The sequence below is a fragment of the Cheilinus undulatus genome, linkage group 1 (genome assembly GCF_018320785.1).
Source record: "Cheilinus undulatus linkage group 1, ASM1832078v1, whole genome shotgun sequence".
NCBI lineage: Eukaryota > Metazoa > Chordata > Actinopteri > Labriformes > Labridae > Cheilinus > Cheilinus undulatus.
Window position 1 is genome coordinate 50,301,070 of NC_054865.1, and position 25,389 is coordinate 50,326,458.

At 41.0% G+C, this 25,389-nt stretch overlaps 1 protein-coding gene across 4 annotated transcripts in view; it reads right to left on the bottom strand.

Moving 5' to 3' along the window:
* Window positions 1–1,457: 1,457 nt before the first annotated feature.
* il16 (interleukin 16) overlaps window positions 1,458–25,389 on the bottom strand; it is a 39,050-nt gene continuing 15,118 nt past the window's right edge. For 2 of the 4 annotated variants that reach the window (XM_041792590.1, XM_041792615.1), the window contains exons 6-26: window positions 25,050–25,187; window positions 23,872–23,974; window positions 23,479–23,627; window positions 22,706–22,816; window positions 21,721–21,835; window positions 21,202–21,275; window positions 20,703–20,949; window positions 20,446–20,563; window positions 20,148–20,280; window positions 17,438–17,525; window positions 17,113–17,336; window positions 15,920–16,057; window positions 15,528–15,677; window positions 12,637–12,733; window positions 8,869–9,947; window positions 6,538–6,680; window positions 5,895–6,048; window positions 4,693–4,794; window positions 4,117–4,348; window positions 3,118–3,246; window positions 1,458–2,702 (exon numbers count right to left, since the gene is read on the bottom strand). In XM_041792590.1, the coding sequence (XP_041648524.1) occupies window positions 2,536–2,702; window positions 3,118–3,246; window positions 4,117–4,348; window positions 4,693–4,794; window positions 5,895–6,048; window positions 6,538–6,680; window positions 8,869–9,947; window positions 12,637–12,733; window positions 15,528–15,677; window positions 15,920–16,057; window positions 17,113–17,336; window positions 17,438–17,525; window positions 20,148–20,280; window positions 20,446–20,563; window positions 20,703–20,949; window positions 21,202–21,275; window positions 21,721–21,835; window positions 22,706–22,816; window positions 23,479–23,627; window positions 23,872–23,974; window positions 25,050–25,187 (3,891 nt within the window). In that variant the 3' untranslated portion in view covers window positions 1,458–2,535. The remainder of the gene's footprint in view (window positions 2,703–3,117; window positions 3,247–4,116; window positions 4,349–4,692; window positions 4,795–5,894; window positions 6,049–6,537; window positions 6,681–8,868; window positions 9,948–12,636; window positions 12,734–15,527; window positions 15,678–15,919; window positions 16,058–17,112; window positions 17,337–17,437; window positions 17,526–20,147; window positions 20,281–20,445; window positions 20,564–20,702; window positions 20,950–21,201; window positions 21,276–21,720; window positions 21,836–22,705; window positions 22,817–23,478; window positions 23,628–23,871; window positions 23,975–25,049; window positions 25,188–25,389) is intronic. The other 2 variants (XM_041792598.1, XM_041792606.1) reach the window with 2 other exon arrangements.

Below are 25,389 nucleotides of genomic sequence, written 5' to 3' on the forward strand. Positions count from 1 at the left end.
TTCCTACCCTCACCTATGGTCTCGAGCTGTGGGTTGTGACCGAAAGAACGAAATAGCGGATACAGGCAGCTGAAATGAGTTTCCTCAGCAGGGTGTCTGGGCTCTCCCTTAGAGATAGGGCGAGAAGCTTGGCCATCCGGGAGAGACTCGGAGTAGAGCCGCTGCTCCTCCGCATTGAGAGGAGCCAGATGAGGTGGCTCAGGCACCTGGTCCGGATGTCTCCTGGACGCCTCCCTGGTGATGTGTTCCAGGCAGGTCCCACTGGGAGGAGGCCCCTGGGAAGACCCAGGACACACTGGAGAGACTATATCGCTCGGCTGGCCTGGGAACGCCTTGGGATCCCCCGGGAAGAGCTGGACCAAGTGGCTGGGGAGAGGGAAGTCTGGGCTTCCTTGCTTAGGCTGCTGCCCCCGCGACCGGATCTCGAATAAGCGGAGGAAGATGGATGGATGGATGATACTACCCAGTTTTAAAATGTTAAAAATCACAAATTGAAGTTATTTGAGCATAAGCTTTATATGGTAAATTCTGTTCTTTTTAATAAAAATGAACAATTTTGTGTTTCTTACTTATTTTTCTCCACAAACTGTTGTATAAATATTCTCCAGAATTCAGGGGATTCAGAGATCAATGCTCAAAACGTCCTGGGAAGGAACTCTATATTCCCCCTCTCATTTTATAGCACTTATTGTTATTTAACTAATCCGGTACTGGTGCGAAACAATAGTCCAGTTCTCTAACAGCAGGGTTTTAAGTTGCTCACTTAAAAATGTATGTACAACACCGTCACTTTAACAGGTCTGCCTTGATGGCATACTGGTAGAATAGAGGCATTAAATGCACCAGAAATAATCAATTTTGGGTATTTATGACCAAAAAATTCTTCGTCCTGTACCATTTGACTTTTATAAACAATACAGAAAATTCAACCCTGGCCAAGAGAAATCTCACATGCCTTTATTTTTTTAAGTTTTCTGTGCAAAAAGGTGGCATTAAACTTTCTCAGTTCAGGTCTTAAAATGTCTTACATTTGATTTTTCATAGTAGTTTTTGTAGTACTACATAGCAGTGTTAATTTTGTCTTAGTTTTAGTCTTTAAATGAAATGTGTTTTATTTTTAGTCACATTTTAGTAATTTCTATCCTTTTCATTTTTAGTCTAGTTTTAGTCGACAAAAACTCAAGAACATTTTAGTCTAGTCCATAAAAAGTCCTCACATTTTAGTCTTTACTTTTAGTCCAAGCATTTATTCTCTTACCTAAATCTGGTACCAAGTCATGGTAGTGTGTTCTCTGCACTCTGCCAAACCTGGGGTCCCTGCTTTCTACAGCTGAGAGGCAGAATAGATACAGCTGTTTAATGACAGATTTACCCACAGTGGAGAAATATCATGGATTTTGAATGTCCAATGAAAAATAAATTACATTTTAGACCAGTTTTAGTCATTTTGATGAAAACTAAACTTAGTTTTTCTCAGTTTTAGTCATCACAGATCTATTTTTGTTTTGTAGTTTTTGTCATGGGAAAAAGGTGGCCGACGAACATTTTTAGTCATAGTTTTGGTCGACAAAATTAACACTGCATAGTAGGAACCCTGCTCAGTAGTTCATCTCCTAATCCTGGCACAACTGTGCCTACTTGATAAACAAAAGAAATACTGAAACACAAACATACATATATTTTATATTTGAATGGCAATTTATATATTTCTATTGAAATATTTTTACATCATGGCTGTTGAAAACGCGAAAAAAGTACAGCTGTGGTGAGGTTTGGTTTTAAAGGGGAAAAATAAAAGCAGCTTCAAACTGAAGAAAATAAATATATATTTATGGAAATACAGTTTTAGCTCGTGTTTGACCAAATTTGTGTGCACAAAAGCCTTTTTGTTTATTATTATTTAATATAGTACTGAGGGAAAGTCATGGAGAAATGATCTCGAGCTGAAAAAGTAGATCTATATGTAACGCAGGCAGATGTATAGAGTCGATAATCTCGTGCTCAATGAAAGTGGTGGTAACGACAGGATCAGATCTGAAAATGTGATCAATAACCTCCCATTTCTCTGTTCATACATTTACATTATTGTTGGTTCACTTCTACTTCCTTGTTATCTAACAGTCATGATGCTACTGTGTTTCATCCTGGCCATATTAGGCAGCACAGTCAAAATCCTCTGTGTGGCTAGAAAAAGGTGCAATCAGAAGAGAATTGTGCTATTTTCTTTACTTTGGTCCTTTTTGGTCATACTTACAGGTTTAAAAAAAAAAACATGAATCTAACGTACCAGTGCAGTTGTCAGACAAGTAAGATCTGATCCAAGTGAAAATGTTGAACTTTTACATTTCGTCTTAATCTTCTAATTAAAGGCTGGCTACACAACGGGTGATTTTATGCCCAATTTTAAATCCTATTTGCCTCCCCCAAAGATTCAAGATGACCCCACTGAAAGGCTAAAAGCTGATTTTTTAAAATTTAAGGCTTTGTTTGTCTTTGGTTTTTCCGTGGTCAACATGTCCCAGCAGCTTCTTTCAGTCATTCTCCTCCCCCCTGCCTCCTCCTGATGACCGCCGTGATGACTCCTTCAGGGAGAGCCTTGATCATATTCCAGGCCTCAAATCGAGTCATGTCCTGCAGACTGACTCCCTGAATCTGCAGAAGTTCATCTCCATGCTGCAGTCCGCTCTGCTCTGCTGCTCCTCCTGACACATGACAGAAAAACACAAACTGTAAGGCCAAGACCAAAACGATTACATCTCCCTATCCCGCTAACAGGGTTTTAGAACAGATAAAGACTAAACTACAGAGGGTAAGTGTGCATGTGATGTCACAGGCAGTGCAAGTCTTAGAGAAAAAGGGAAAGCCACTTCTGTTAAAGTGTTGTTAAATCTTGACTAGAGTTTGCCAAAAGGCATGTGCACATCACCACAAACAGACCATCCCCACTGTGAAGCACAATGGTGGCAGCATCATGCTGTGGGGATGCATCTGGGCAGCCAGCACTGGAAGGCTTGTAAAGGTAGAGGGGGAAATGAATGCAGCAAAATATAGGAAAATCTTGGAGGACAATTTTATTCAGGACTTAACCCTAATTGATAAATGGATCAATAAGTCTACCTGTAAAGATCCTGTTGATGGCTAACGGTCTGTCTCCGTGGATTGAACCTTTTCCTCCCTCCAGAGTGAAACCAACACCTCCTGCTCCTTTTTCCAGCTCCACTGTCAGTGGCGCTCCCTGCTCCTCCACTGCAATACAAAAGACATGTCATACAACCCGTTAAAGGTGCTTTCAGATACTAATTATATGGATGAAAAAGAAAAAAACTTTGTTTATTGAGGCCAGCTTGGTCTTCCCAATCTCTACTTCTGGTCAGCTCAGCTATTAAATTTAATGTGGTCCTTGGGGAGACAAGCTTCACTTTGGGCTCAGATGGAAGTCAGTTTGCTTCACCCTGTGCCTCTGAGATCTGTCATATTTATAAAATTTGTCAACCTGATAATATAGATCAGTGTTTTACTGTCTTCATTATTGAATTCAGGTGTTTCAACAAGACCTGTTGCTACAGGTGTATAAAATCAGGCACTTCGCCATGCAGTCTCCATTTGCAAACATTACAAAATTTAAATGGGCCTTTCTGAAGAGCTCAGTGAATTCAAGCTTGGTACAGTGATGGATGCCACCTTTGCAATATGATGGTTTCGGATGGAGTGGTGCAAAGCACCCTGACATTGGACTGTGGTGCAGTAAGGAAATGTGTTCTGTGGAGTGATGAATCATGCTTCTCTGTTTGCCAGTCAGATGGTTGGGTTGAATCTGGGTGCATGACTAAATTGTGCCAAGCATTCCAAGGATGCAAACAAGCCCCGTGACCTTGACCTATGATCTCCATAATGTATCAGTTCATCCTTGAGTTGGTGTGAGCCGTTTTCCAAGTTGGTAAAAAGTCTGTCAAAGTTTTCTTCAGATATCATGTTAAAAATGGCCCAAATGTATAGACATAAAAGTCAAATAAAGTGTTAAAGGATTAAATAAGGAAAGTAAATAAAAATTCAACTGGCCTCAGCTGTCACCAGCACAAAGTCAAAATAAACTCAGATTTCTGTTTCCTGACTTACCCATCGGGTTGGTCTCCTCACTCTTGCAGCCCCCTCCTTCTCTCCCTCCCTCCTCTGCTCTTTTACAAACAACCACCACAGCCAGCGTCAGACTGCGGGCCTGACGCAGCGCCGCAGTGGCGTCAGCATGAGTGACGCCGCGCAGCGTTTGTCCGTTTATGGACAACACCTCGTCTCCTTTCTGAATGGTGCCCTCCTGAGCCACCAGGCCACTGGGAAATACTTTATGGACCTGTAGAAGGAAAAAGATGAGTGATTATGGGCTGGATATCTTTTCTTTGTGTGACTGTGGTATGAAGAAGTAAAGGAATTTTTAACAGAAAAATGCATTGAATGACCTATGGCTTGAATTTGGGAAATAAAAATTTGAATCATACAATCATAATATAAATATTTTGGACTTTGTCCTTTTTCAAGGTCTGTATTTAAGGGGAAATGTATGAATATGTATATTCATTTTGTATAAACCCTGAACTGTAGCTTTTTACAGCATAATCCTCCTGAATCAAAATAAATATTTTTTCAACCAATAAATCTGCAACAGTTGAGAGGGTGAGAGAATGGTGAGTGAGTTACCGTAGGAGCTTTACTCTCCAGGTCCGAGCCTCCAGCGATGCTGAAGCCCAGCCCAGCCCCCTCCTCTTTATGAAGAACCACAACATGGATGTCGACCAGCTGCTGCAGAAAAATGGCAGATGAGCTTTAATCTGTTTATGTGAGTGGCTAAGAGTGCCTAAAGAGTACAAAAATAAGGGGGAAACTGCAGGGAAGAAAGTACCTATGTACAGTGAAATTAGCTGCTCACAGTGCTGTATGAGGAAGGTAAACTAAACCATAATTAAGTCAATTAAAAAATATATAATTTTATCTGTCTTTATCTGTCATTGTCATCATAGATACTGGTTTGTGTCACTGAATATCAGCCCATACTTTTGGTTGTATACATAAGCATTTATTGGCTTCAAATATCAACTGATATTAGGTTTATCAGTTAAATTTTTCTATATCAGCAGCAAGTATCAGCCTATATCTGATGTAGCTAGTGCTTTTATCTGCCTATATCAGCTACAATTATCAGTCTATATTGGCTGTAAATTTTGGCCAGTATTGGCAGTAAATATCAGCCTGTATCAGATTTAAGTACCTGCTTACATATAATGTAAATATTGACGGTAAATATCAGCCTACACTAGATGTAAATATTGTACTATATTAGCAGTAAATATCAGCCTAAATTGGCAGTAAATATAAGCCTATATTGGATGTAAACATTGGCCTACATATGCTGTAAATTTTGGCCTATATTGGGGCTAAGTGTCGGCCTATATCAGCTGAATATATTGGCCTACACTGTCTGTAAATACTGTCCTATTTTAGTGAGAAATATCAGCCTTAACTGGCTATAAATATAAGCTTAAATTGGTAGTAAACATCTACCTATATTTGATGTAAATAATGGCCTATTTCCTGTGTAAATATTTGCCTATATTGGCTCAAATATCGACCTATATCAGCTGTAAATATTAGCTTATATTTGCTGTATATTTTGGCCTATATCAGACCGAAACAGTTGTAAATATCAAGCTATATACTATTCATAAATATCAGCCATTTTTGGCTGTTAATATCTACCTTATCATCTGTATTGGCCTACATCAGCTGTAAATATCAGCTTTCATCTGCTTTATCTACTGGCCTATATGGGCTGTTTCCTTTTTTAACTTAAAATTTTGTAGCCTTTACTTTAAGGAGAATCTGTGACTCTCTGTGGCTCTTACCTTCAGTGTCTCCTCATCCAGAGTTTTGACTTCCTGGATCAGTGTCTGCATTTCCTCTGACGAGATGGCTGAGATGACAGAGTGAGCATGAGCAGAAGGTGCTGCAGCCTCGTCCTCTCCTCCCTCGATGGTGAGCTCTCTCAGAGCAGCCAGGCTGGGTTTGATCAGACAACGTGTTATTCTGAAGAATTCCCTTTATTTTCACCGGTGGTGTAGCTTTTCTGATGTGAGGTAGTTTTTGACATTAATCTAATGCTCCAGTGTTGAAATGAAACTCCTCTGTGACTCCGCCTTTGTATTTCTATGAACAATCTTCCCTCTGTCTCTCCTCCTGGGCCTGTCTACACCCACAAAGACATTGTATGTGCGGTCTTTTCCATTAAATACATAGAAACACATTATTTCAGATTGTTTAATTACTATTTTTATAAAATCTTCCAGAAATGTAATCCTCCCCATATTCCCAGCTTACGTGGGTTTAACTGTGATCTATTAATTACAAAGCCTGTAGTTTAGTAGGTCAATTTCAATAAAAAACTGACTGACAGGACTCATTTTTAAACTGAACAAATCTGGAACTGTTCAGTCTTGATTTAGCAATGCAGATGCTACCCTGTTTATTGAGTCTCTGCTGAGGTCTTACCTAACAGAGAATCCTTGTTGGGTACCGTCCTGGACCGGCTCAGACTCATATATATTTGTTAAATCCAGCTCTCCTGGCTTCTGAGGTGTTGGTGAGCTTAAGTTACCATGGCTGGGTAAAGAACGCATCAGCGCCTGTGACAGCTGGGACAACATAAAGAGGAAAGTATGTTAATATTAAGAAGAATTAAATTAAGAAAAAATCAACTAAACATTAAAAATATCATGAAATTATCATTGCACTGAAATAAACATTGCACTAATCTGTCAAAAGATTATATCTTTAATTGCTATTAATCCCAAAATTTCTGAAGTTAATCACAATTAATCACACCTTTTTTTTAAAATCACATTTTAAAATTCCACTATTTTGCATTTAAAACAATTCTTGTGTTATTCTGGATTTTTCTACAATCTTAAACAAAAGCAACTGACTTCCTGTTTATATAAAAGGCTGCTTTTAAAGGTAGATTACAGCTGTTAACATGAACTTAACCACAGAAATAAGAACGTTTTACAGATCTTAGGCCAAATAAGTGAACAGTAAAAAGGTAAATAATAACAAAAGGCTCAGATGACTTTTGACCTGTCCAATGTACTGTCTGTGAGTTTTTCTTAAGTGAGATAAGACATTAAAGAACAGTGGAAGACTACTTTTACATCACTGCACTGTGGCTGCAGAGAGACACTGATATGGATTAAACAAATTGGGCTGAAAGGGACAGTAAAGCATGCAATTGAAAAAAAAAACAACTAGTGCACTAATTATGGACCTTCATTAATCATGATTCATGCGATACATCTGAACAGCCCTACATAATGCATTAATATAGATAGTGCCTTTAAAAAGTATTCACCCCCTTGGATGTTTAACCCTTTTGCTGATTTTATTAATCTATCGTGGTCCAAATAATTTGGCTTTTTTTTTACAAAAGAATGAAAAGTAAAAACAGACCTCTACAAAGTAATATCAATTAAAAAAGAATTTGTGATGTAAAATTGGTGACTGCATAAATATTAATCCCCTTTAAAGTGTCTGACCTAATTCAACTTAGGTCCAGTCAACTAGTGAAATAGGGATCACCTGAGTGCAGTGAATGTGTCTCAAGGGATTGTAGTATAACGACACCTGTGTCTGGAAGGTCCAGTCACTGGTTAATCAGTATTCCTGGTTACCATTACACCATGAAGACAAAAGAACACTCCAAGAAATTCATCCAGAGGTCAGCTAAATCCATCATCAAGAAATGGAAGGAATATGGCATGTGTAAATCTGCCTAGATTAGTCTGTCCTCATAAACTGAGCGACCATGCAAGAAGGAGACTAGTGAGAGAGGCCAACAAGACACCTATGACTACTCTGAAGGAGTTACAACCTTAAGCAGCTGAGATGAGAGAGATTCTGCATACAACAACTGGTGCCTGGGTTCTTCACCAGTCAAAGCTTTATGGGAGAGTGGCAAAAAGAAAGCTACTATTAAAGAAAACTCATCAAGATGCTATGTTTGGTGGACACAGAACACTGCAAATCACCAAAAACACACCATCCCACTGTAAAGCACAGTGGTGGCAGCATCACGCTTCTAAGCAGCCAGTCCTAGAAGGCTTGTAAAGACAGAGTGTAATACAAATTACCGGAAAATCTTGGAGGAAAATCTTATTCAGTCTGCAAGAGAACTAGGACTTGGGAGAAGATTTATTTTCCAGCAAGACAATGACCTGAAGCATACAGAGAAAGCTACACAGAATTGGTTTAAAGACAACAAAGTGAATGTTCTGGAGTGAACGAGTCAAAGCCCAGACCTGAATTCAATAGGAAGTTTTTGGCTGGACTTGTAAAGGCTGTTCAGACCTGATCCCTGTGCAACCTGACAGAGTTTGAGCAGTTTTGCAAAGAAGAATGGAGTAAAATTACAGTATCCGGATGTGTAAGCCTGACTGAGACCTATCCACACAGACTCAGCGCTGTGATTGCAGCCAAAGGTGCAGCGACTAAATATTGGCTTGAAAGGGGTGAATACGCATTCATATTTATAAATTTAAATTAAGCCATTCCTGAAATCTCTCTGTCTCTTTTTTGTGATCCTGCGTTACTAAGATTGGCTCATAAAAAGCTTGTCATAATTGAAAATTTGGAACAGTAAAATGATCAAAACGACACAACACTTTTGAGGATGACTTGAACAAATAATCTGTCAACAAACTGACCCCCCCCCCATTGTTGGGGGAAAAATTTGCCAAATATTGGACCTTAAATTGAATTTTGGTTAAAGAAACAAAATGATTACAAGATAGAGACATAACACCACCATAGCACCATATGTCACATTACCTGGTCACTGAAGGCGAGGATTTTCCCTAAACTCTCGCTGTCTTTCTCTCCTCCTCTCTGTTGCTGACGATCTACACTCAGACTCATTTTCAGCAGCTCTCCTTGGCTCTGTGCTCCATATCCGTCTTTCTCTTGTGGAGGTTTTTCTCCTTCAGCCTCACTGGATATCATGGATGCTGTAGGGAGCTCAAACTTAGCTGTGCTGAGATCCACTGTTTGTACCTGTGACTCCTGCTTTAGCACTAACTCAGCTCCGCCATCATGAACCTGAGCTGATGAGGAACCCTGCATCTCTGAGACTCCATCGTCACAGATCCTATCGGAGAGGTGAAGCTGTGTGGATACCTGGGTGGAGATCAGCTCGTCTTCAGAGCATTTGGCTGCTGTTTGAGTTAAAGCTGCCTCAGTGGAGGAGCTGATGGAAGAGGGAGGAACATCATTGTCTGCATTACTAAAAGAGGCAGGCTCATTTTCTTTGCAGGTATGATTTTTGCTTTTTCCTGATTCTCCATGTTTGGTGAAGTGACTCCTGGTCTCCTTCTCCTCCAGAGTAACAGAGGTAGAAGGTGCCATAACCCTCCTGTTTCCCTCCTTCTCTTGACTTTCTGAGCCAGAAAAAGTCTCAAAGGAGTGGATCTTTTGTTTGATGGACAGGCCAGCAGCGGATGAAGCACTTCTGAGTCCGAAGTTTCGGTTTGAGCTGACAACAGGCCTCTGCTCTGTGGGTTTGGCTGTCTTCATCTGCTCCTGCTCGTCCTGGATTCTCTTCACACTCTGGCGAAACCAGGCAGGTTTTGGCGCCACAGGTGGGCCTTTCTTTGCTACAGGGGGACTCCCCGATGTGTTTGCATGGCCTGTGAGTGAGCCATTGAGCTCTGTGGTGTTGTTGTCGTCGCTCATGGTGAAAGGCTTACTGTGGTTTGTGATGGGCCGGTCTGCAGCGTTGGGGCGGAGCTCTTCAGGTGAGCTGTCTGAAAGGCGAACCCAAGGATCCTGAAGTTTCTCTGGGGTTTGCCGGTCAACACAGAGCTGTCTCCTCAGAGCTCTTCTCTTTAGCTGTGAGCGGACAGCTGATGAATCTGAAAACAACACAGAGGCAGAGAAAGAAAAGTCAGAGAAGTGTCCGGTGTTTCATCAGCTTATAGAAAAGCTTGGGACTCAATCAGTTCTACACAATGCTGCATTATTATCCATGCTGGGCAATCAGATACCAAGTCTTAGGTACACTTCACACTTTGCAATAACAATACGCTCTGTGCATGTCTCTGCAGAAGATTACAGCCCAGACATCTTTTTGTGTGTCATTTTCCATCAGTTTTCTGTGTCTGTTTACACATGACTTTTGCAACACCTTTCCAATAAAAGAACGCATGAGAACCATGCTCATCAATGTCACTTCTCCCTCACTAACCAATCAAAGTCAAGGAGAGGTGGGACTTCTGATGCCAGCTATGTCAACAGCAATGATGGAGGTGATACTGATCTGACTCATCTATTAGTTTCCTGTTCTATAGCTGCTGCTAATGCAGGACCAAGATAAAGTAAAAAAATAAAGTGTAAGTGAACCCCAGCTCAGAGATAATGCCGCCCACTTCAAGATTGCAAAAAAATGCACCGAAAGTGAGCAGTGTGGTACTGAGAGGAGAGAGGGGAAAAGGACTTTTTTTGTTTGTTTTTTGTTTTTAAGGACGGATTTTCCAGATGAAGCGGAAGTGACATTGACACCTCCTCCCCTGAAAGTGACACAGAGTGCCACAGCACTGCTGCCTCAGAGCGATCTTTAGAGGTAGAGGATTTTCCCCCTGCAGAGTCCCCTGAAGCAGGCTGTGGAGTGTTGGTAGACCGTGGTGGTTCTGAGCACTACCTTTGCGCTGTTTGCTCCAGCACCAGCCTTACTAAAGCCGGACCCCTCAGAGCTGAAGCAGTGTAGGTGCAGGCAGGAGAGGATGGAGTGGTCTCTGAATGGTAAAGTCAGATAGAGGCTGTAACATTTCATATAGAGTTTACGATGTAGAAACAGTCGGTTTTTATGTCACATAAGCAACGACTTCTCAGAAAAGATTTTTCAAAACAGATGTCCATTTGGGTTAATTAAAAGTTGTAAAATGCAGATTTTTATAAGTTTGGTGCAAATGTCAGAAATAACAGTAGCACTGATGTGTTTTATCATAGTTCAGTTAGATATCTCAGTGTTCAGCTGAAAAAAAAAAGTTAGTGTTCACGTCTTCTTTGAAAAAAAAAATTGAGGAAAAAAATTAAGGAAATACATTAGTTCATAAGCAATGCTACGGATGCTACCAAGCAAAATGGAAGTGAACCTTTAAAATCAGTGATGCACATTTTGATGGTCATGATTTTGGAATCAGCAGACATAAGCTAAAAATAATAATAAAAAAAAAACCTTAATTATTGGTGGCAGCAGATATGTAAAATCAGCTGAAAAATATCAGCCTGTGTTAGCTGTGAATATCAGCGTATATTAGCTCTGAAAATAAGACTGTATCAGGTGTCCAAATAAGCTTTGAAGTATTAGCCTATATCAGCTTTAAAGTATTAGCCTGTATCAGCTGTAAAATAAGCTTACATCAGGTGTAAATACAGGCCTAAATCAGCTGTATATAATGGTCTTCATCATATGTAAATATTGACCTATATCAGCACATATTAGCTATAAATAATTGCATATATCATTATAAAAAATTGGCCTACATCTGCAGTAAATATCAACCTGTATCTGCCTATAGAAGCCGTAAATATTGACCTTTTCAAGCTGTTAATATAGACCTGTTATAGGTTTTTATCAGCTCTAAATATAGGCCCATATTAGCTGTAATTATCAGTCTATATCAGCTTTATATATTGACCTACTGAATTATCAGACTAAACTAGCTGCAAATGTCCTGTTACAGTGTAAATCACCTATGAATATTTATATCAACTATATGTTGGCCAATGTTGTCTGTAAATAGCCTATTTCAGCCGTTATCAGACTAAATCAGCTTATATTGGCTAATTAGATTTCCCTTTTTTGGCTATATAGGATGATATAAACTGTAAATATCCCACATGTATAAATACATCATTGAAATTATAGGAAGGCCCTTCAATGTCTTCTTTAATCCTCATTCATTATTCTTTAAAGTGTGTTTTTGTTGATCAGTTAAAATGGAATAAACGGAATATGAAACCATTTTTTTTTTTTATATTATGTATTCCTACTAACCTAGTGAGAATGAACGCTGATAGGAAGTGCTCTGAAACAGAAGTTTCCGGCACTGCCAGCCCAGAAGAATGGTTGCTGCGGACACAGGCCCTTACTGAATAATCCCCTGGATTAATATCAGTAAATAACTAATTTGATAGCTGTTAACTATGCCAGTTTTTATGTAGATTTTCTAGAAGTTTGTTACTCATTCTTTACCTGAAAAATACACTTATTTTGTATAACTTATTGTAAAGTGTTACCATGCATTTCCCTGCATTACTTTCATTTTCTTTGGTTTATAAATCAGCGTTTGATGTTGACTTGATGTTCATCTAATTCATATTTAAACGCTATAAAGTAAGTAACTTAAAAAATTGTCATTACATCCTGATCAAAAATGATTTCCTGGCACATTAAAACTCCACCTCAAACAGGAAACAGAGCATCAGTTCTTTAATGCACAGCTCAGCTCGCTGTAACTAATCAGCTGCAATGATTATCAGCTGGATTTTAAATTCCATCTGAGCCTTTTATCTCAATATAAGTTAGCACTCATCTCCTACCTGTGTAGACTGCGCCGTTGGTGCAGGCTGAGGGGTCTGGATGAGTGAAATCTTCTCTGCTCCCCTCTGATGGCTCTGCCGTTCTTTCTGCTTCCTGCTACAAAACAGGAAATGTTGTGTCACGACGATTTCTCTGACAGAAACCACAGAGAGGTGCAATGACGAACCATGCTTCCGTTCAAACACTCATGCATGTTTCTGCTTTCACTCAGCTTGACTAACTCAGTAACAGGCCAAAAATCTCAACAGATGACGAGTGTGTTTACATGGACGCGAGTACGCCGTTTCTGAGTCTTATCCTGAGTTTGATCATTAACAGTGTTTTTACATGCACACAGGGAAACCTGGTTATTGATGTGCCTGTAAACATGATAAATATTAGTATCTGGCTTACTAGTTGCTACAGCAGGAGCTGAGTGCACTGGGTGGACCTAAATAACGTCAGTTAAATCTCCCAAGACTGACTTTTTGGCTCAAATTCGCACCAGTTGCACCATGAGTAACATAAAATGGTTGAACCTGGATCAGGTCTGGGAAAGCATGCCTGCATGACTGCAGAAGCACATGTACCACTCCCATATCTAGCAGCTGACCCTTCCCATCCTGCTATTCTGAGGAGATCAGCATTGGACACATGGTCTTGCCAATGATACCCAAAAGAGCGCCGAAGAGAAGTTGTCATAAAGGAGTCCTGCAGGCGCCTCTGGCCATCAGTCGGCATCCAAGCCTCACAAGGGTATAGTGAGGATGACCAAGAACCAAATGACTTGCCACACTGCCATGCCCAGCAAACCCATCACCCCATGTGTGAGGCCAAGTCTGGGGTTTATGGCAGCCTTGCAGTCAGCAGATCAATGGATTAAGCTGCCAAGGTAGATGAACTGCTCCAAAACTTCCATGCCCTCACCATAAACAGACACAAATTTGATGGTAGCATCCAAGGTGTCCCCAAATGCCGGCATCTTTGTTGTGGCGCAGGAGATGCTCAGTCCCAGTGTTTCCATCTCCTCACTCAGCAAGTTTAGAACCCCGAAAAGAACAGTCTCTGCAAGCATCACAGCATCACCAAGTGAAATATCACAGTTTGCTGCCCTGCTACCTGCCCCATTTTCCACTCCATGCAGGCACTGAAGAGCATAGGAGCTAGGAAGTCCCCCTGCCACACCCCAGAATCAACTGGAAAGAAGAAAGTGATGGAGCCACCACACTTCACAGCACTCTCTGTACCAGAATATAGGTCAAACTTCAGCTGTACGAGCAAACGTGGGATCCTGCACAGCTTCAAAATCCTCCAGAGGGCATCCCTGCTCGGCCCCTGAGTCAAACGCTGACTGGAAGTCAACAAAGGCTGCAAGCAACACTGGGAACATTTTCATGATGCATCATTCCACTGGGTTGGCCTCCCTTAACATGCACACAGAAACATGGCAAATACTGCTGGCATGCTAACAACTGCACAAATATACACAGAAAACTCATTCATGGTAGAAATGGGATTAGAACATATAATGGGTACTGCACAAGATCATGCAAATCAGGAGCACAGTTTTGATATTTTTATGAGGTGTCAAAGTCACTACAGCCTGGCAGACACTAAAAGATTTTTAAAATATTTTTAAAAAGTAGGAGTCCCCACATGACAAACCCCCCCCCCCAATATCTAACAGATTCATTCACCGACAACCAGAATTTACACTCTTAGAACAAGAAATCTCACACAGTCGAATAAGACTTGTTGTTAGCTAGCCGCTACATCGGTTGGTGAGTAAACAAGCTAGATGTAGCCAGCTCTTAGCTATCTGCTACATCCGTTTGTGAGTAAACGAGCTAAATGTGGCTAGCCATTAGTTAGCTGCTACATTAGTTGTCGAGTAAATAAGACTTCGGCCCAGCTCCTCTCCCTGTCAGTTAGATTATGGATGTTTTACATTCTTGTTCACTCATTTACATTTCTGTCATTGTTTTGCGTTATTGCCACGAACAAACATTTCCATGAAGAAATCGTTTTTGTCCACTCATGTGTTTATAAGGGTTTAAAATGTTGAGAAATATTCCTGTATGGTTTATTTAGAACAGACAAAAATGGCACGTTTAATTAGCGATTAATTATGATGTAACCATGAAAGTTTTGAGGTCAATCACAATTCTAAATTTAAATCTCTTGACAGCCCTGGTAACAACCTTTAGTAAGCGTGAATTATTAGAAGTAAATCAGTGAAAGTAAACTAAAAAACACTAAACAGCTGCTCCATTCTCTGTTATGAGCAGGCTGACGGTCTGTACGTTTCATGAAATCATAGAAAGCCAGAGGTGTTCAGCATGCTTTCATCAGGGGAATCACTAAAAGACACAACATTTCACATACGTTCCTCAAGAGTAACCTCAGGATCTTTCTTAATGCCTTGTACATACTGCTGAAGAACTGCAGTGGAAAGAAAGGATCATGGTATATATCACTCTTTACTCAACATTTAAGGACAAATACAGATGATCAAACACATTCTACCAGTATCAGAGGCCTGGAGGGCAAAAGAGCTTAGGACTGTAGCAGCCACCGTTGAACACTACGTGGAGCTGCAGCACCAGACATTTTATTCTCTATCTCTTCAAAGTGGTGCATGTTTACATCACATGGCAACCACAGAAAACAGAGATATTAATCATAACTGTGGGGGTTTGGCCTGATGGACTCTTTTATACTACAGGAGCACTATTCAAATCACTAAAATCCAAAAAGGCCCAGCTGTTTGGGCAGTGAAGAGCAAGAAATTCTACACTAAAGCATATATGAGTGCTGATAAGCTAATATCAGCTAGTTTATATTAGCTAATGATATTCTGAGGATCAATATCAGCTGTCAGTCAGTGTTCTGGTGCTGTAATGTTAGTTACCTGGCAGCTGGTATTTGATGAGAGCTCCAGTCCTTCTCTAGTCGGAGAGTCTCTACTGGAGCAGCTGGAGTCTCCGTTATATCCGTCCTCACTGGTCACATCCTGAGGCCAGCAGTACTGAGGAGGAGCAGCTCGCACCCTGCAGGTCGACTACAGCCAAAGATGCATCTACTAAAAACTGAGTATTTATGCAGTCATTTATTTTACCTTACATATCTTTATTTAATTGCCATTTTCTCAAAAGAGCCACAAAATATTTACCATGATTGATTTTTAAAATTGACCAATAAAAGAGTTAAAGATCCAAAGGAGTGAATACTTTTTATAGGCATCGATGTACACTGTCACACAAACAGGATGCTAAGAGAGAGGTAGGACCCAGGATGTGGTACCTTGTTGTCCCTGAGGGTCAGATTCAGAGTGTGCTGACTCGGCGTGTTGGCAGAAGGAGAGTTGTACGGGATGTTGTAGTCTTCATCGGGATACACGGGCACTGACAGTCTGTTGTCAGACCACGTCCTGGTTGTACACTGAACCGGAATGGGACAAAATTATCAGTTACATTAGATGTGAATCAGACAGCATTTTCAAATGAGGCATGATTGTTTGAGAGGGGTTTGGCTGCAGACTGCTGATCTCAGACGCCCCCCTTTAAAACCCACTACTGTAACACTGACAGTAACATTCAGAAAATAACCACAATGCAAATATAACAAACTAAACAACACTTCATAAATAAAACAGAAAAAAGTATGTAGTATATCAGAGGTCTAATGTGGGATTAGATTATGTTTAGGCCTGTTCTAGATGTAGTTACATGAACAGTAAATTGCTTTAGCTTCATTAGCTTTAGCCAAAACTAACATAGCTTCGCTAACTATGTAGGTAACGTTGGTAAGATGTAAGACAATGTAGCTGTGATAGCTTTAACTACAGCTAAAGAAGCTAAAGGAAGGCAAAGTTTGCGTAACTACTCCTATAACTGTCAGACTGAAGCAAACATAGCATAAGCTAACAGAGCTAATGTATGTTGTTTACTTTAGCTTTAGCTACATGAGTTAGATAGCCAAGTTACCTATGTAGTTTACATAGCTAACGTAGCTTTGTTAGCTTGAGATTTAGCTACTTCGCAAACATAACTAACATAGCTTTGTTAGCCTGAGATTTAGCTAAGCTATGCTACATAGTTCATGCAGCTAATGTTGCTTCTTTAGCTTTAGATGAAGCTACATTAACCATGTTATCATTGTTAGCTTTATATTTAGCTACATTATCTACGTAGCTAAGTCATCTGTATGTAATCTATGTAGCTCACAACACTGTACTACACTGTACTAGCTTCTCCATGTGTGTCCTGTTTGTAGATTGTTTGTTGATTGGCTGCTGCTTCCACTGGAATATTCTCGGTATTTTAAAGGAGTGAGTAGATCGGAAAGCATCAACAACCAGATTCTGTGTACTTTTACAGCTTAAAAACATGGCGTTGAACATAAAGTCATCTGTGCCTCAAGTCAAGTGAAATGTTAAAAAAGAGCAGCCTGTGGAACATCCCCCCTCTTCATATGACCCACACTAGTTTGGTTACCTTGGGCGCGTCAAGGCTGTGGACCCGTCCTGATGGATCATGGTGTGTGTGATGGGGGCTGTGGATGGTGAGGAAGCAGTTGTGTTGGTGGCTGTTAGTGCTGTCACTACAGGAGCGGGTCATGGTCTTCTGTGCTCGATGAACCCTCAGCTGATTGAAAGTCCTCTCGAGACAACGCTCGCATCTCTGCAGGCTGTGAGAGCCAGCCTCCAGCCTACGAAGCCCTGAGACAGAGACAGATTGATATGTCAGGGCAGTGTTAGCCTGTGCCTTATTAGGGCATCAGCAAAGTGACTGCAATGGATTTTGAGGAAAGATATTTTACCGTCAATACTCCACTGGCTCCTATCTCTCCTCAGTTTGCTGTTTTCCACAGCCCGAGAGATCGCATCATTCAGCTGCAGCTCAGACACCTGGGACATAGGAAGGAAAAGGAAGTCAAAGAAAACTAGAAAGCACTCAGAGAGTGCAGACCTCCACCATTAGCCCTATCTCCCAATAGTAAAGAACCCTTTAAAAAATTCCTGGATCCGTCCCCATGTGCCCCCCACCACGGCATTCGACAATAACTCCCTCTCTGGTGGAGTGGAAACATGGATAGGCAAAGCATTGGCTTCGCTACGGGTGGAGTGTCATGGCGGAAGCATTGCCTTCTGATGCCAACAGATGCACTGACAGTCTCACCCATGGTCTCACTGGATTACTGGAAGCCATGGCAGAGGGTGAATATTCCTCTATTCCTCCCTGCATTGTGAGTATTCTCACTACAATTCGCTGTCTTTCTCTCTGTTACCCTCCGACTTGTCTCCTCAGTCAGGCGTGCGTCTTTCAAACTCTGAAAACTCCAAAACTTTGAATAGAAACACACCCACAAATGCTGCTGGGATTGGAGTTATTCATGTCCGCCATCTCCTGGTATAAAGTGGTAACAGCACAGACCTCCGCCATTAGCCCTATCTCCCAATAGTAAAGAATCCTTTCAAAAATTCCTGGATCCAGACAGTGATCCGGATCAGTCCCAAAATCTAATCAGTTCTTCCTTATGCCATTTCTGACATTTCTTGAGAATTTCATCAAAATCCGTACATAACTTTTTGAGTTATGTTGCTAACAAACAAACTAACAAACAAACTAACAAACCCTGCCGATCACATGACCTCCTTGGTGGAGGTAATAAAATGATAATTTTAAGGTATTATTAAACTCCCATCTTATAAATTCTGCCCCAAGGGGGCTCTGGAGCAAAACTGTAATAAAAGATGATGAGAACAGACATGCTGCTACATTCAGTGCAGTGAAAAAGTATTTGCCCCTTTGCTGGTTTCTTGTTCTTTTACATTAGAAATAACCTGAGTAAATACAAAGGTTATTTTTGAAAGTATGATTTCATTTATAAAGGGAAAAAGGCATCTAAACCTACCCGGCCCTATTTGGAAAAGTAATTGCTCCCTTGTTTAATCATGAACTAACCACATTTTTTGGAAAGCTGAGTTCAACTTCACTAGACACTCAGGCCAGACTACTGCCAGACAAAGTGACAGTGACTTAGGCTTAAGATCTCAAAATTCAACACATCATGCTGCAGTCTAAAGAAATTCAAGAACAGATTACAAACAAAGTCACTGTCATCTCTCAGTCTGAAAAGGGTTACAAATCCACTTATAAGGCTTTGGGACTTCAGCCAACTACAGGGAGAGCCATTATCCACAAATAGAGAGAACTTAGCACAATATTGAACCCTCCCAGGAGAGACTGGCCTACTAAAATTACTCCAAGAGCATACTGACGACTCATCCAGGAGGTCCCAAAAGAGCCCAAAACAATATCTAAAGACCTGCAGGCTTTACTTGACTCTGTTAAGGTCAGAGTTCATGATTCAACAATAAGAAAGAGGCGGGGCAAAAATGGCATCCATGGGAGAGTTCCAAGGCCAAAACCACTGCTGACCAAAAAGAACAGAAAGGCTCATCTCACATTTGCCAAGAAACATCTTGATGATCCCCAAGAATTTGGGGAAAATATTCCATGGACTCATGAGACAAAAGTTGAACATCTGGAGTAAAACTAACACAGCATTTCTTTTAAGAACATCATACCAACAGTCAAACATGGTGGTGGTAGTGTGATGGCCTAAGGCTGCTTCGCTGCTTCAGGACCTGGACGACTTGCTGCGATTGGTGGGACAAAAAATTTTGCTCTCTATCAGAAAATCCTGAAGGAGAATGTCCTGCCATCAGTTCATGACCTCAAGCTTAAGAGCCCTTGGATTATGCACCAGGACAATGCACCAGCAAGTCCACCTCTGAATGACTTAAAAATGAACAAAATGAAGGTTTTGGAGCAGCCTGGTCAAAGTCTGAACTTAAATCTGATGAAGTGCTGTAGCATGACCCTTAACAGGCCGTTCATGCTGGAAACGCTTGGATGAGGTAGAATTAAAACAACTCTGTAAAGAAGATTCCTCCACAGCGATGTGAAAGACTCATTGCCAGTTATCACAAAAGCTTGCTTGCAGTTGTTGCTTCCAAGGGTGGTACAACTCAGGGGGAAATTACTTTTTCACATAGGGCCAGGCAGGTTTGGATGACTTTTTCCCTTGATAAATGAAATCATCATTTGAAAACTGCATTTTGTATTTACTACAGTTATCTTTGTCTAAATTAAAAACTGGCTGAAACATTTAGTGTGAAAAATATGCAAGAAAAAAGGAAATCAGGAAGGGGGAGAAATTCCTGGAGAAAGGCTGATAAAATGTGGGATTTCTTAGCAACAGTTGAGCCATGACCATAAACAAACATATACTTTAGTCTGTGTTAATCCGAGTTGCCCATCGGCTGTTGAAACACAACACGTACATTACATTTTAAACCAGCTGTTGGAGATTTGACAAACTAAATTGCAGGCAATGCCATCAGCTGATCTGATTTGAGCTGTGACAGCTCAGTCCACACAGCTGAAATGTGCTAAAACGGTCTGCTTGCATAGCGGATCTTTGGTCTTCTGGATCCAGGAGTTGTCATCAATTAAACACGTACTTTAGGGTCAGGATGCCGGCTGATGATGATGTGGACCGGACCTGGCGAGCACTGACTCAGCACCGTGTAGACGTCATTCAGCGCCATGTTGTGAACCACTGTGCTGTTGATCTCCATGATTTCATCTCCACACCTGAAGGAAAGAGGATGAAATCAGACTTTATAACAATGGAAGAGAAAACTTAGCTCTGCTACTTCTCTTTAATCGTATGTCACTCTGTTCTAACACTAACTTTCATCTAATATTTAACAGTTTTAAAGGGAGTAACTGTGAATATTTGAGTACTATTCTTCTTACTGAAGTCTGCTGTCCATATGTGCTACTGATCCAGGAGACACATTGTGGATGTAGATCCCAGGGCATCCGTCACCAGAAGGTACACAACACAATCCGATACCCAGGCCGACTCCTGCTTCTGAAAACCAGATATACACACATGTATCTCACAGCTATACACATTTATATACACTTTTACTATGACACTCTCATATGTCATTAAGGATGGCTGTATGACTGCAGATAAAGCCTCTACTATCTATCCTTTCCTCACAGACCTTTCTGCAGGACGATCTCCATCATGATGCGGTCTCTGAGTTTGCTCAGCGTCCCCTCGCTCCGTGTATTCGTGCAGCTGTTGTTCAGGTGGTTGTAGTCTCCCATGTCAGCACTGACCCTCGCCGTACCGGTGGTGGAGGTGAGAGAGCGTGACCTGCAGAGATGAGCGACCTGAGGCTGACCACACAGAGCTCCAACACGTAGGCTCGTCCTCACCGCCAGAGTCAGAACGCCCTTTTTGATTTGCTGAACGAAAACATTAATAACAAAATTACATGTATTATTTTTTTGTAAATGTGAGTCAGATTGATGGCTGTGTGAAATTAGACTGCTCAGTTACTGGATTATGTTTGTTGTTACTTTTTAAAAACAAAGGTTGACCTTGTCTCTGACTCCCCTTTATAACTCACTGGCAGCCCATCTTCAAATCCCATGTCAGATACATTTAAGTCTACTGAGGTGATTCAAAAGAAGATACTGATAATGTAGCTGTCTCACTTTGAATTTGTGGAGAGCTTCGTCATGTGAAAGTCCATGCAGTGACTCTCCATTTAGCTCCAGGATCTCATCACCTATTCAACACAGAAAACAAAGGTTAGAAGGAACTACAAGCCTCATATCTTCAGGGTGGCTGACAGAATCTGTGGGGTAGTCGTTTACTCATTTCAAGCAGCAATTGAGTTGGACAATACATTTGACAACAGAAACAAGGACAACACTCAGTGGAAATGTAGCAACTGATACTACTAATAATAACTTACAGTATATTGGATAGAATCTTTTGAAACAGAGGAATACACGGTGCTTTTAACAAGAAGAAGAAAACAAAGAATCACAACTCAGGCGTAAGAACACAACAAGACGGACAAAACCCGAACACCAAAAGATCCCATGACGAATTCAGCCAACATTGTAACCCGGACATCATAAGAACCAAAGAAGCACATCATAAGAACCCAAGAACACATATGAAGCTGAGACTCAAATCATAAAATAACATAGATAAGTCCTCCTCACCTTCCTGCAGTCGTCCATCAGCAGCCGCCGCCCCTTCAGGAAAAATGGTCTTCACGTAGATCCCCATCGGTCCATAAATGCTGTCACTGCCTCCCACTATACTGAAACCCAGACCCTAAACACAACACCAGGATCAGGATATCAGAAAGCCTACACCAAATTCACATCTTTAAATAAAGCTATAACCTCCATCAGAGACCCAATCTTGATCATCTTTTAGACAGGTGGTTCTTAACTGGTGGGTTGGGACCCAAAAGTGGGTCATGGAGCCCTTTTCAGTCAGTCACGAAACAAAATTTGTGCCAAAAGTCTGAAACTCTTTTAAAACATGCTTTTGTTGTCCTGTCTGTCATGTTTTGTGCCACACAAAGTCCAAACTGTACTACTATTCAAATCCATTAGGTTGAAAACTATCAGAAATTTGGGTCTGAATTATTCATTTGGGTGTTGATGAAGAGTACCGAGGTTTGACCAGTCAGGAACCACTGGTTTAGACATCTTTACAAAGGGGAAAGTTCACAGGGAGCCTTTTGAAAGAAGACTGGTCCTGGTCCACTATAGGACTACTGTTTACCTTAGTTTGAGTTACTGTGGTTAATGTAAAAAGAAGCTGATGGCATTTGTTTTGACTCTTACTAAAGACACATACAAGCACTGCTGAGGGCTTTAACTCTTTCATGCATTTCACTGCTAGTCACTATGGCATTCAGGTACAGAATGAGGAGCTGAGGAGGCTTTAAAGTTTATCAGAGGGTGAAATGAATGTGGCAAAATATAAGAAAATCTTAAAAAATGTAGAAATCTGTGTTCACTTTGATTTTAAAGTATTTTTTTGTCATTTTTGTTGGTAAAAGAAAAAGCCAAATTATATTGACCATGTTTGATTTATAAAATCAATAAAAGGGAGAAATACACATTAACATGTAACAGGGAACAGGAACCTTTGCTAACGGTTAGATTTTCAGTGGTGGAGTGATGTTCCTACCTTGCCGTGGCCCTTCATCAGAACAATGTTACAAATGATGAAGGCTTGAACGTTACTGCAGGAGTGAACCAGCTGGGCGGAGCTGAGGGAGCGGGAGGGACGCTGTAAGGGCTGGACACAAAAGATACCACGCCAACGAAGGAAGAAAGAGCGAGAAAGGACATTTAAATGTTTCTGTCATCACAGAGCAGTATCATCAGGATGTTTTTTAACCATCAGTAACTTTAAAGGGTGACTTTGTCCAACAGAACCATTTTTGGGATAAGTTTCAAAAAGAATGGGTTGTGCTATTTGTTATCTCTTTTAGCAGCCTCCCTCTTCTTCTTTTCCTGCATCCCTCTCTTTCTCTTACCACATCTCCCTTTTCTCTCTATCTGAATCTAAATCTTCTACACCTTTCTTTTTTTCTGTATAACCATCTTCTCTGTCTACATTTCCATTTGTTTCTCTTACTGAATCCCTTTATCTTCTTTCTGCATCTTCCTTTTCTCTTTCTTCATCTCCTTTTGTGTGCCTTCCTACATCTCCTTCTTCTTTTTCATCTGCATCTGCCATTTCTCCTTTTCTGCATCTGCCATTTTTCTCTTTCCCCATCTTCCTCTTCTTTTATTCTGCTTCTCTTTCCCCCCTTACTCTTTCTAAATCCCTGCCATCTTTCTTCCCACATCTCCCTCTTCTTCTCCTTTTTCTGTATGTCCCACTTTCTTTCTGTCTGCACGCTCCTCTTCTCTCTTCTGTCTCTTTTTTGTCTAGAATTTCAGAGGATAAATGACCTGTGTTGTGGTGTGAGTAAACTCCAGCTGCTGGGACAGAGACTTCCTGTTTCCATAAAAACCAGTGTTCACATGAGGGTGGCTGGTGTACAGTCCCGGGGTCTTCATGATGAGGCTGTCCAGATCCCCAATCCAGTAGGGATGTACACCTGATTAACACACACAGTAAAATACTGGGAAACCAGCAGTAGAAAGCAGGACATGAAAAACCGTGAGTGTATTTTACAAACAACATATTTTTATCTTGAAATGAGAAAACCAGCGTGTTTCAGATTTTGATTTCCTCATTTGAAAAAAAATATTTGGCATACATAAGATACTCTTACCAAAAAAATCCTTCATTTAAGCTACATTCAAGTTTTTAGAGTTAAATGAGAGTTCTGTGATGCTCACAGGTTGAATTGGAAAGTTTCCCTTCACTGGCTATCTCTGCTGGCGTACCGAGCTCAGTCTCCGTCTCACAGCATCGCTCCTCGTTCACCTCTGGGATTGGTAACTGAACAAAACCAAGCAGTACATGAACTAACATATGGCACACACAAACACTCTCAAATGGACAGTTATTTTCTCCTATCATAGCTTGGGAAAACAATAAACTGAAGACTTGACTGTATAATAAATATCCTGGTGCAGGACATCTCAGGAACATGGCCACTGTGAGAGAACGGTCTAGAAAAGCGTTCACATTACACTGATTTTAAAGTCCTTAAACCGGTTGCTAGTTAGTTTCCATCTTGATTTTAAAATGATTTTATTAGTTTAGAAAGCCTTGCTCCAGACTACTTGTCAGAGATGGTTTAAGTTTAGGACTGCCCTCAGATCCTCTAGATCTCCTCTACTGGCTGTTCTTTACTTTTTTAGTTGGTCAGTTGGTCGCTCGTTCGGTCAGTCGGTTGTTTGGTTGGTCAGTCGGTTGGTTAGCCAGTGGGTTAGCAAATCAGTTGGTTGGTTGGTTGGCCGGTCAGTAACCCTGTCGGTCAGTTGGTTGGTTGATAGCTGGTCAGTTGGTTGAATGTGTTTGTTGAATGCGTTGAGCAACTACACATTTGTGTTGAATGTGTAGTTGGTCAGTCAGTCGGTTGGTTAGCCAATGGGTCAGTCAATCAGTTGGTTGGTTGGTCTGTTGGTCAATTGTTGGTCGGTCGGCTGGTCAGTCAGTGGGTCTCTCTGTCAGTCACTCTGTCAGTTGGTTGATAGTTGGTCAGTTGGTTGGTCAGTCGGTCTGTCAGCCGGTTGGTCACTGGGTTGGTTGATGGGTCAGACAATCAGATGATCGATCAGTTGGTAGGTTGGTCAGCTGGTCACTCGGTCGGTCAATCCGTCATATCATCGATAAACATGATACATTTCTGTAAAAATAACATCAGCTATACTTATTTTCACTGATAAGAACCCAGCATAGCAGGCCGAAACAGATGTTTTCTTTCTAAAGACCAATAATTTTCTTTCGATATGAGTAAATCTAGTTAGGACAACCTCAGACCTGTCAGAGCCTTGCACTCCCAGATATCTAGGGCCCCCCTGGGCAGGAACCACTGGTCTATACTGAGCCAATATAAAGATCAGCCTACCTTAAGGTGGTTGTTGTTAGCCATGAGATCTTCGCTTGTGTATCCTGAAAGTGGGCAAGATGAAGAGATGTGCACCGGATGCTGCGGGCTTGCAGTCAGACTGTTTGGATACAGAGAGTCTTCATTTGTGGAAATGTCCTGAAATTCAGAACACAAAAAAAAAAAAAAAAAAAGACGCATTACAACTGTGGCCTAACATGAAACACATTAATCATAGTAAGAACCTTCAAATGTGTTTCAAAATTTTATATTTTACCCCTTCTAGGATTCAGCTTATAAAGAAAGAGCTCTGGGCTGGACTTTGGGTTCAGATGTGCTCTAATGGGAAACCGATTCTTGA